Source organism: Metopolophium dirhodum, chromosome 1 (assembly GCF_019925205.1).
Source record: "Metopolophium dirhodum isolate CAU chromosome 1, ASM1992520v1, whole genome shotgun sequence".
Lineage (NCBI taxonomy): Eukaryota > Metazoa > Arthropoda > Insecta > Hemiptera > Aphididae > Metopolophium > Metopolophium dirhodum.
Window position 1 is genome coordinate 52,647,950 of NC_083560.1, and position 11,158 is coordinate 52,659,107.

Below are 11,158 nucleotides of genomic sequence, written 5' to 3' on the forward strand. Positions count from 1 at the left end.
ATGTATTTATAAGCAGTAACTGAATGACTCGAAATGTTCTAATCAATATTTACATTTTTTTTAAATATATATTAATATACTAGCTGATCCCGTGCACTTCGTGACCCGTTAAATGTACAAACTGTATATGACTCAAACTTTGTTCAATGCGTTATTTAATATTCGGTGTATGATGTTCTAGATTTATCTTAACTTTTCTGTTGCCCGGAATCAAAATTCTAATTTGCAGCAGTATATTATCAGGTAGGCAATCTACCTGCGGTAGATCGCGGACCCCGTTGACGCGGCTACGACGGTTGTTCCGCTGCGGTTTTGAAAATGTCGGTATCTAATGGGTGTGCGGACTGGCCCTGTTGCATGGTCAGCTGGTTGTCGCAGTCCTCTGGCCGATCGTCCGTTGGTCCTTGACTTGCCGTATGGCTTGTCGAGATACCTCTAGCCGATGGTCCGAAAATCTGACTGACGTCCGCGCTTAACAGCGTTGATCGAACGTGTGGTTGTTGTCCAGTACCGTCCCCTAATCCTGTGATTGGGGGCTGCACTGGTTCGAACCTCACGTTCTCGGGAACTAGTCCGCTTTCCCTAAGGTGCTCCTCTAGCCTGACATACACATCCGACTTCGACCCGGACACACTGAGTCCGCGGGCCGAGCACTCGCTACGCAGCTCCGCCGACGATAACTGTTGTAACGTTTTACCAGTCATTATGTATGATTTAATTACAAATGCTGTCGTTAAGCAGTTGGTCGGTGAGGTAGCTTGTGTTTGGTGTGTGTACGTGGTTTAGAGACTTTTTTTTTTTTTTGACGTAAATTTTGTGCGCTGTTTACGGAAGTTTATCAGCGATTACGTTAGTAGGTCAGCTGTTGACGGTGCCGCCGTTGCGTTCCCAGAATAGCAGAACTGGGTCGACGTACTCGGCGGCGGCAGTTGACGGCTGCAGCGGCTGAAACCGGTTTTGGCCTGCGCGCTGTGCTGTTATCGACGGTAATGTCGCGGGACGAAAGGTAGGCGTTGCGGAGGGGTGGCGGTTGTTATATAACTACTTCCCAATCCGTATCACGGTTATGCACGGCTGCGCGGGATTCCCTGTTACGTGCTAGAAATAATTCTTACGTAATGTTCACTGGGAATCCTAGCTAACCGGCAAACACACTCCTGGCTAAACGTCTTAATATTAACTTAATATAAGCAATCTACCGAGGTATGTGTCAGCGTGAAAAAACTCTTACCTTTACGCTGTCTTGAGGCGATGATTCCTCTGCGGGGAGCCAATTTGACGCGGCTACGACGGTTGTGGTAGGTGGTCCGCGGAGAGCCGGTCGTTGGTGTGGTACGTTGGGTGGCACACTCGAGCGTAAAAAAAAACAAACACAATTTCGGGTGTCGATGGTTGGGTTTATTCTACCCCGTACCGGGTATACGTAGATATATATGAATATATGTAGCAAAGAAAGATATAAAAAAAAAGAACACAAAATGACGGCGGACTATATGAAAATATAGATCTCTCTCTTTGCGGTCGTGTGGCTGTGCTCACGACGTGGGTTACGTTGCTAGTAGTAGGTCTACGACGGCCGGTACTCGTTCTACGCGACTCGCCTTCCCGTCCCACCTTGTGCCTTTGTGGCGTGGTGGGGGAGTTGGCGTTGTCGCGCTGTAGCCCGTAGTGGCGGTTGACGAAAAGTGTAGACTGGTCGCTGCGGTACCTGTACTTTGTACTGGTGGCCGCTGCGTACCGCGTCATACTCCCCCGCCAAACCGTCACACGGGGTACACTTGTACCGGTGTCTGTGTGCTATTAGGGGAGGGGGTGGCTTGTACTACCTCTGGCTTTCGCTTGAGGTAGACTTGCCCGCGCCCGTGTGTGTTACTGGGGGTGTTTTGGGGACCCTACCGGAGTGTAGAACGAGTGTGTGTCGTCTAACTCCGGCATCCCCTCGAACGCCACCAGCCAATCTGCCTCGGTTATGTCCACCGTGGCCTCTGATTGGTCTGGTGACTCCTGGCTGGTGGGCTGTCCCGGCTCCTCGGACTTGCCGTCCTTGGATGCCGGTTTGTCCACCTCCATCGGTGTTGGGTTGGCCGGAGGCGTGCCGGCTGCTTCCGGGTCTGAGGTTGGCGCGGGTTGCTTGGCAAGCCGACGTTGTTGGCTTGCCTCGCTTTCCCTGGCTTTCCTCTTTTCCTTTAGCTGCTGGAATTTCCGGCGGTTCCGTGCCTGCTGCGCCTCCGTCCTCACCTTTCCCGTTGGGCCGGGGAGTACCCCCGTTTGCCTGGGTACCGGTGCCGGCTCCGCAGGTGTTACGGGGGCAGGTGTCGTTGCTGGGGGTGGTGGCCTTGTCAGGGACGGTGTGCGGCTGCCGGGTGTTGATGTTGATGGTGGTCGGTGTGGCCGCAACCTCCGCTGGATGTCCATCGTACGGTCCGCCCAGCCCCGGTTGTAGATGGCCGCCCGCACTGGATCCTGCAGGAGTTGGCGGGTAGTCATCCTCGCGACCTGGGCGGCTGTTCGCGGCTCATCCTGGCCACCGGATACCAGCCCCAGCCGTTGGATTAACTCGGCCACCTGCTGCCACTTCTCCTGCTGTTGGCCGGTCATGTTGTCTGTAAATGATTATTATTACAGACAATTGTTTATTTAATGTTGGCCTATCGGTGCCCGTTTTAAGCATGACACATGTATTTTCCGCGGTGGTTGTTGGTCGGTTTGGAAGACTCCTTTCCCGACCTGTTTCGCCAGTCTTACCGGTCCCCACCACTTTGGTGCGAAACCGGCGTGAAAATCTTTGTGTGCCTTAGATAAGTGGTGTGCTTTGTAGTAGACTACGTCGCCCTTGCCGAACTTCACCGGTGTGCCGGTGTTCGTGCTTGGTTCTACCACTACCTTTTTGCCTAAAATACGTTTCTCCCGCTCTACCCTCTCTTCCTGTATTTTTTTGATGTGTACCGGCGCCGCTTTAGACAGCGCCCAGTCTCCGGGTCTCTTGCACTCTCTGCCGAGGACAAGGACCGCGGGTGGGTAGCATGTCTGTTCGTTACACCTGTTCCGTATCGAAAATAGGATTGAGGGTAGTTTCGTGTCCCAAGATTTATGTTTGCCCGTTACCAGTTGTGCGCGTAACCCTTTTTTTAAATCTTGATTACGGCGTTCGACTGGGTTGGCCCTCGGGTGGTAGATTGGGGTCGTCCAACCCTGTGCCCCCCAGCGTTCTAGCGCGTTCATCATTTCGTTTGACACAAACTGTGGGCCGTTATCACTGAGACACACGCGGGGGTAACCGAAACGCGAAAAGAACTCGCGTTCTAACGTTTCGATTATTGTTTTAGAGGTTGCTGTTCCTAAGGGGTAAGCCTCGGTCCACCTACTAAAACAGTCGGTTGCTACCAGTATGTACGATTTTCCCTTACCAGAACGTGGGTATGGGCCCATGAGATCGACACTGATAACTTCCCATGGTTCACGGGGGGTTCTTGGTTGCATTGGGTCGTTTGGACGTGAGTTTAGTGGTTTCGTGCACGCACATACGTGGCACGCACCGACATATAACCTGACGTCGTTTTTTTGACCTTTCCAATAGTACCGTTGTCGAACCGCCCGGTACGTCTCTTTCCAGCCCGGGTGGTTGGATAAGACGTGATCGTGACACCTCCAAATTGCATGTTGTGCTTTGGTTTTTGGTATCACGACGGGTGTGTGGGTGCCTACGTTTACGCGTAAGAGACCTTCGGAAAAAACGTATGCGTTTGTTCCCGATTTTGTGCTCCTAGTGTTCCGCGCTGGCCCGTCCCACCTGTGACCGGCGACTACTTCGCGGATTGTGGCGTCTTCGGACTGCCATTTTTCGAGAGTCGTCGCGGTGAGTGGTGTGTCGTCACTAACGTGGTTATCGAACATTGAAAATATTCGGTCAGATTCGAGGTCAACACTGGTTGTCGGCGCTGTGGGTGCCCCTACCAATTTTTCCTCAAGTCGATCTTCGTCTACAGGTGTGCCCGGTGCCGGGTCACGAGATAACAAATCTGGTGCTTCGTTTTGTATTCCCGGGACGTGTACCGTACTAAAATCTAAATTAGCTAGTTGTAGTGACCAACGTGTTAATTTTGAATTTTTGTCTTTAGCCCTGTGTAACCATGTTAGTGCCGAGTTGTCGGTTAGGAGTTCGAAACGTCGGGTTTCTAGGTATGGACGGAATTTGTCTGTCGCCCAGATTATCGCTAGGCACTCGCGTTCGACCGCGGCGTACCTTGTTTGCGTTTCGCTAAACTTTTTGCTTGCGTAGGACACTATGCGTCTTTCCTCCGGTCTGTCACCCCGTTGGAAAAGTACCGCACCGGCTCCTATTTCACTTGCATCTGTTTGCAGACAAAACGGTTTGCTATAATCGGGTGGCGACAATTTTGGTGATGTGACTAGCGCGTTTTTTATTGTTTCGAACGCGCGTTGTTCTACCTCTGTCCATTTCCACCGTACTCCCTGTTTTAATAAATTAGTGAGTGGTGCTATGGTATCCGCGTAATTATCTACGAACTGGTTGTACCAGTTGCACACGCCCAAAAATTTACGTACGTCCCTAACCTTTTTGGGAACCGGAAAATTGTCAATGCATACCAATTTTTCCGGTTGTTTTTGTATGCCCTCCGAGTCTACGATGTGCCCTAAAAATGAAATTTCGCGTAGACCGATTTTACATTTTTTTGTGTTGCACGTTAGTCCAAACCTCTTGAGCCGCTCGAGAACCTTGTCTAGGTGGGCCTGGTGTTCGTACTCGTCCCTTGAAAATACTACAATATCATCCAGGTAGACTTGTACGAAATCATCCTGGTACCCCCCTCATGACCTCGTTCATGAGTCTCACGAAAGTCATTGGACTATTCTTTAGACCGAAGGGGAGGACTCTGAACTGATATAGACCTCTACGTGTTCGGAATGCCGTATATTTTCGTGCATTTTCGTGTAGCGGCACTTGCCAGTACCCCGACTTAAGGTCAAAAATGCTGAATATTTTCGCGCCCCGCATTTGCCTAATCATTTTGTTGAGATCTGGCATAGGGTACGCGTCGGATTCCGTAACGTCGTTAAGCCTCCTGTAGTCGACACAGAGACGAAAAGTTCCGTCTTTTTTCTTTGCCATTACTACTGGTGCGGCCCATGGTGAGGTGCTTGGTTCTACGAGCCCCTGGAGTTCCATATCGCGTACCATATCGTCGATAGCAGTTTGTTTCTGCTGCGGATATGGGTATGGTTTGAGCGCGATTGGGGACGGGTCTTTTAGCAGAATTTCGTGTTCAATTAATTTGGTACGTCCTACTTTTTCGCTGAATACTACCGCGTATTTATTTAAAATCTTGGTTAGTTTCGCGCGTGTTTCGGGGTCGTTTCCGAATTCTAATTGTGACAGGTCGGGACGAGTGGCGGGTGGTTGAGATTTCCCTTTCCAACATGTCGACGTACGAATTTGCTTACCCATGTGAATTGTGCACGCGGCGTAATCCCAAGAGACTTCGTTGTTAACACGAAAGTCGTGTCCTAGTAACGCGTCGCAATACAAATTGTCTAGGATGGTCGCTTCGAATTTTATATCGAGTGTACCTATCCTAGCTTCGAATGTGGAGGTGCCACTGGTTGTTGCAGTGCGACCGTCCGCCATCCGGACTGTGTTTGTTGGTCCGTGGGTGGGTGTTTTGCCGTATTTACGGGCTACTGTCGGGTTTACGTATGATTTTTGTGCCTGCGAATCTAATAGGGCTGTTACGAAGCCTGACGGAAATTCGAGTTCGACCGCGGGGGTCGGAATTTTGTCTTGGCATGTTCGCGTACCGTTATTAGTCGTATTGCAATTGGTCGAGCGGGACAACTGGTTCTGAACCGCGATGGAGACTGTCTGGTCGGTGGTGTTAACCGCCATGACCATACTGTCAACATCGGTTGCCTCGTTGCTCGCCTGTTGCCTTACGTGCGCAGACTGACCTAATGCGGGGATAAGCGCGGTGTGTGTGCTTGTGTCCCCGTCACCTGTGTGGGTGAACACCCGTGTCTCTGTTGCCTTTGTCCCTACACCTGTGGCTGCCCCATAAGCCGGTTGTTGTTGAACACACGTGTCACCGGTGAGGTGAGTGTGTTCAATGGTGGGGTGGTGTAGGTTGGGGGTCTGTGAACGGGTGCCGAGTGGTGATTGGACGGAAAAAATGTTCGTAGTTGGTTGTTCTGTGTGTTGAATTACCGAACTACGCGCTTTTCGATTACGCTTATTTTTTCCGTGTGTACTACCGAGAGTGGGTGGTGATGAGTGGGGGGGTGGTGATGAGTCGATGAGGGGGACTAGTCCTCGTCGACTCCCCCGCCGTTTCCCGACGTGGTCGGTCTGTTTGGACACTTACTGTTCCAATGGAGTTCCCCACAATATCTGCACGGCCCCGGTGGTGTATTATCAGTTGTTTTTGCAAAAAATTTTTTTTTGACCGGGGGGGCTGTTTGTGGGGTTTCCACCACTTTTTTCGTTTTAGGGGCCCATTGTTGTGGGGGCGGGTTGGTGTTGTCCGTTACCGGGTCCAAAACGCCTGCGATGCGTCGCAGCTCGCTGAACGTCAATGGCCGGTGTAGACGTATGTGTGTGCGGAAAGTGTCACGCGTTAGTCCGGCGATAATACCTACCAATTCCGATTCGGATAGGCCGGTATTTACGCGGCGCGCCAGCTGGTTTTTAATCAGCACAAATTCCGTTAACGACTGTCTGGGCGTTTGACGTGTTGACACGATGTCGGCGCGCAATCGAGACTGAATTTCGGCGTTATTGAAATTTTCATAAAATTCCTCCCTAAATTCTGTCCAGGATAGGTCGAGTGCCCTGATAGAATTGTACCATGTACTCGCCGTTCCTTTTAATTTCGGCTCGACCGCCCTGCACCAACCCGATGGGTGTATACGCGCTTGCGTCAAAATCGACTCGGTATTGTCTATAAACCGTACGGGGTCCTCGGCCCTAGTTCCTGTGAACTCGGGTAACGAGGCTCTTGCTGTACGCAAGTCCTCGTACGGTATTAGTACCGAACGTTCCTGTACGCGTGCTTCATATGACGCGTGTTGTGACGTGTGTGTGGTGTGACCCGTATAGTCGTGTTGACCGTCGCGCGTGAAGAACGGTCGGTTGTTCGTGGCGGCAGTGTGGCTGGCGCTCGGCTGAGCGCCGCCTTCGTTGCGCTCATACGACCTACCCGACTGGTAACTATCGTGTGTGCGAGTTGTTCTGTGTACGGGTGACGGGTGGTTGGTGTACCGCGGGACTGCAAAGTCGTGTGGCTGCTGCGTGGTGGTCGTGCGCGATTCCGTAAAGAACCGCGTCATGCTTGCCTCGAGCGCCATTAGGCGTGCCTCGAACGACGTTGTGTCGTTCGTTTGTGGCAACGCCAGTTTTAACTTTTGCAGTTGTTCCGCTGCGGTTTTGAAAATGTCGGTATCTAATGGGTGTGCGGACTGGCCCTGTTGCATGGTCAGCTGGTTGTCGCAGTCCTCTGGCCGATCGTCCGTTGGTCCTTGACTTGCCGTATGGCTTGTCGAGATACCTCTAGCCGATGGTCCGAAAATCTGACTGACGTCCGCGCTTAACAGCGTTGATCGAACGTGTGGTTGTTGTCCAGTACCGTCCCCTAATCCTGTGATTGGGGGCTGCACTGGTTCGAACCTCACGTTCTCGGGAACTAGTCCGCTTTCCCTAAGGTGCTCCTCTAGCCTGACATACACATCCGACTTCGACCCGGACACACTGAGTCCGCGGGCCGAGCACTCGCTACGCAGCTCCGCCGACGATAACTGTTGTAACGTTTTACCAGTCATTATGTATGATTTAATTACAAATGCTGTCGTTAAGCAGTTGGTCGGTGAGGTAGCTTGTGTTTGGTGTGTGTACGTGGTTTAGAGACTTTTTTTTTTTTTTGACGTAAATTTTGTGCGCTGTTTACGGAAGTTTATCAGCGATTACGTTAGTAGGTCAGCTGTTGACGGTGCCGCCGTTGCGTTCCCAGAATAGCAGAACTGGGTCGACGTACTCGGCGGCGGCAGTTGACGGCTGCAGCGGCTGAAACCGGTTTTGGCCTGCGCGCTGTGCTGTTATCGACGGTAATGTCGCGGGACGAAAGGTAGGCGTTGCGGAGGGGTGGCGGTTGTTATATAACTACTTCCCAATCCGTATCACGGTTATGCACGGCTGCGCGGGATTCCCTGTTACGTGCTAGAAATAATTCTTACGTAATGTTCACTGGGAATCCTAGCTAACCGGCAAACACACTCCTGGCTAAACGTCTTAATATTAACTTAATATAAGCAATCTACCGAGGTATGTGTCAGCGTGAAAAAACTCTTACCTTTACGCTGTCTTGAGGCGATGATTCCTCTGCGGGGAGCCAATTTGACGCGGCTACGACGGTTGTGGTAGGTGGTCCGCGGAGAGCCGGTCGTTGGTGTGGTACGTTGGGTGGCACACTCGAGCGTAAAAAAAAACAAACACAATTTCGGGTGTCGATGGTTGGGTTTATTCTACCCCGTACCGGGTATACGTAGATATATATGAATATATGTAGCAAAGAAAGATATAAAAAAAAAGAACACAAAATGACGGCGGACTATATGAAAATATAGATCTCTCTCTTTGCGGTCGTGTGGCTGTGCTCACGACGTGGGTTACGTTGCTAGTAGTAGGTCTACGACGGCCGGTACTCGTTCTACGCGACTCGCCTTCCCGTCCCACCTTGTGCCTTTGTGGCGTGGTGGGGGAGTTGGCGTTGTCGCGCTGTAGCCCGTAGTGGCGGTTGACGAAAAGTGTAGACTGGTCGCTGCGGTACCTGTACTTTGTACTGGTGGCCGCTGCGTACCGCGTCACCGTGCTGTTTGTACATAAGTATATGATTTAACTCTAAAGTATCAAAGTTATACCAAGTTTGTCGTTTTTACTTTATACCACCTACGGTGGATTAATATAATCAATCAATACAAAATCCTAACCTAACCTAACCGTACTAAAATCCGATGAATAAAAAAAAACCAAATTTTATCCTTTTTAAATTAGCCTATCTTCTTCCCAGAAGTCTAATCTACACACAAACATTCTTTTTTATGTATATATTTTGACAAAAAATAATAATACAAATCAACAAACATGCCCCATTAACTAATAGAAACCAATATATAATACACTATTATTATTTTTATTTTTTTCTGGACAACCCTTATCACTTAGGGGTATGAAAAATAGATAGTAGCTGATTTTCAGACCTACTGAATATGTATATAAAATTTCATAAAAATCGTTGAATTAAATTCTTGACCATTTGCAGCATTATTTTTTAACTATTTCTGTTCCTCCAAACGATGTCATTTTGAAACATGAATTGAATGTTCGAATTAACTTCAGGAACAGGTTAGAATCTGGATCCGTACCGATAAGTAAACCGTGGGTGGTGTTTCAGTTGTTTCAGGTGGTGTTTCAATTTCCGGTAGTTGCACTTTTCCTGACGCGCAACACATACCGGCTGGCTCATTTTTGAACTTAAGCGCATTACAATGCGGACATTCCTTGTCCATAGCACCAATCTCTACTTTCGAATGACCGTAATATTTAATATCGGGTCCATACTCGAATGCTAGACGAAGGAATGAATTGGATGTAAATGCTCTATGTACCTACTTGATACCAATGGTATCAACTTCACTTTACCATTTGCGCAACACAATCCATTGGCTTCGTTTTTGTATTTCAAAGCCTTACAATATGAGCAAACTGAGTTCATAGAACCAATAACAACCCAGTGGTAGTTACTGTAGTCAATTGACACATCGAAACTGAAAGCAGCTCGATTCAAACTTGCGCGATTATTAGTTGAATGTCGCGCTCGTGCTTCACGCGTTTGTGATATCAGAATTATTTCACGTTCAGTTCGGTCGTCACGTTCTTGTGCACTTTGGTTAGATCGGTAATTACCTTGGTTTGTAGCATTTCGGGTTTTTCTACCTAAATTGCTTCGTCGTATAGGAGGCATACCAAATATAAATTATTGTGTCACATGCAATAATTAGTGATCATAGGTAACTTAACACTCTGCACAAAACACGATATACAAATTTAATTTAATTTAATTCGCATTGTAAATTGTTCATCTACCAAATCATTATAATTTTAATCGTTCATTAACAGAGAGCTCACAAATAATCGAACACCATAGATGATGTTCTTGATCAGTGATTACATTGCCATGGAGACGATCAATATTATACTATCCATATTATAGTAAGGCTCTTTTAAAAAGAAAAGTGCTGTTTTTAGGGTCTTCCCAGCAATTATTCGAATTTTTCTCGCTGTAAAAACCATCCTTGTACTTCAACGAAAATTAAAAAAAATAATTGGCCAAATTGGTCCAGGCGTTGTTGAGTTATGCGCTTACCAACACATTTTGCGATTCATTTTTATATTATAGATTATTATATATAATTTATAGACGCTTGCGCTACAAGTACCGTATAACATTTTTTATTTAAATTTTTTCAACAGGTTAACCGCTATGTGTACCATTTTTGGTACATGGTTGATTAGCCATTCTTGCTAATCCAAAAAGTAGCGAACATGCCTTATTTGCTACGGACCTAAAACTTTATGAAAAAGTTTGATATTTTTATTTTAGTTTATTATGTGATTAAATAATGTGTTTTTATATCGAAATTAATGATTTTCAATCGTGTACCAAATATGGTACACGTAGCCCCCTGGGAAAGTCAGAACTAAATATAATTCGATAATTAATTATAATTTCGTTACTAAGGTAATATCCTTGAATAGTATCTGTCAATAACACTATTTTTGACCACTCGTTGAGTGCGTTTTCATAACTGATAATGATTTTGTATTATAAATTGTAAAATACGATTGTTGGGAAAAAGTATATTTTTAGACTTGTATACAAATAATACCTATTGAATTGTTATCTTGTTATACATTTTTCTGTTCCTTGATAGTTGTTAGTTAGACATTTTTAATTTAAAATAATATCACATTGTCTTGGAAATAATCAAAATCAAAATAGCCAATTATTAAACCAAATTAAAAATGTTTATAAGTAATGTAGTACATTTTCACAATGTTTTAAAATATCAATTTGTTTTAATTAAATAAATT

The 11,158-nt window shown here is 47.3% G+C and overlaps 1 protein-coding gene across 1 annotated transcript; it reads right to left on the reverse strand.

Moving 5' to 3' along the window:
- Positions 1 to 445: 445 nt before the first annotated feature.
- LOC132937067 (proteoglycan 4-like) lies at positions 446 to 8,753 on the reverse strand. Its single transcript, XM_061003896.1, has 2 exons — positions 8,358 to 8,753; positions 446 to 2,603 (listed from the first exon to the last, which is right to left on the reverse strand). Exon 2 carries the CDS (start codon positions 2,596 to 2,598, stop codon positions 1,870 to 1,872), a length of 729 nt encoding a protein of 242 aa, XP_060859879.1. The 5' UTR covers positions 2,599 to 2,603; positions 8,358 to 8,753; the 3' UTR covers positions 446 to 1,869.
- Between the last annotated feature and the right edge of the window lie 2,405 nt (positions 8,754 to 11,158).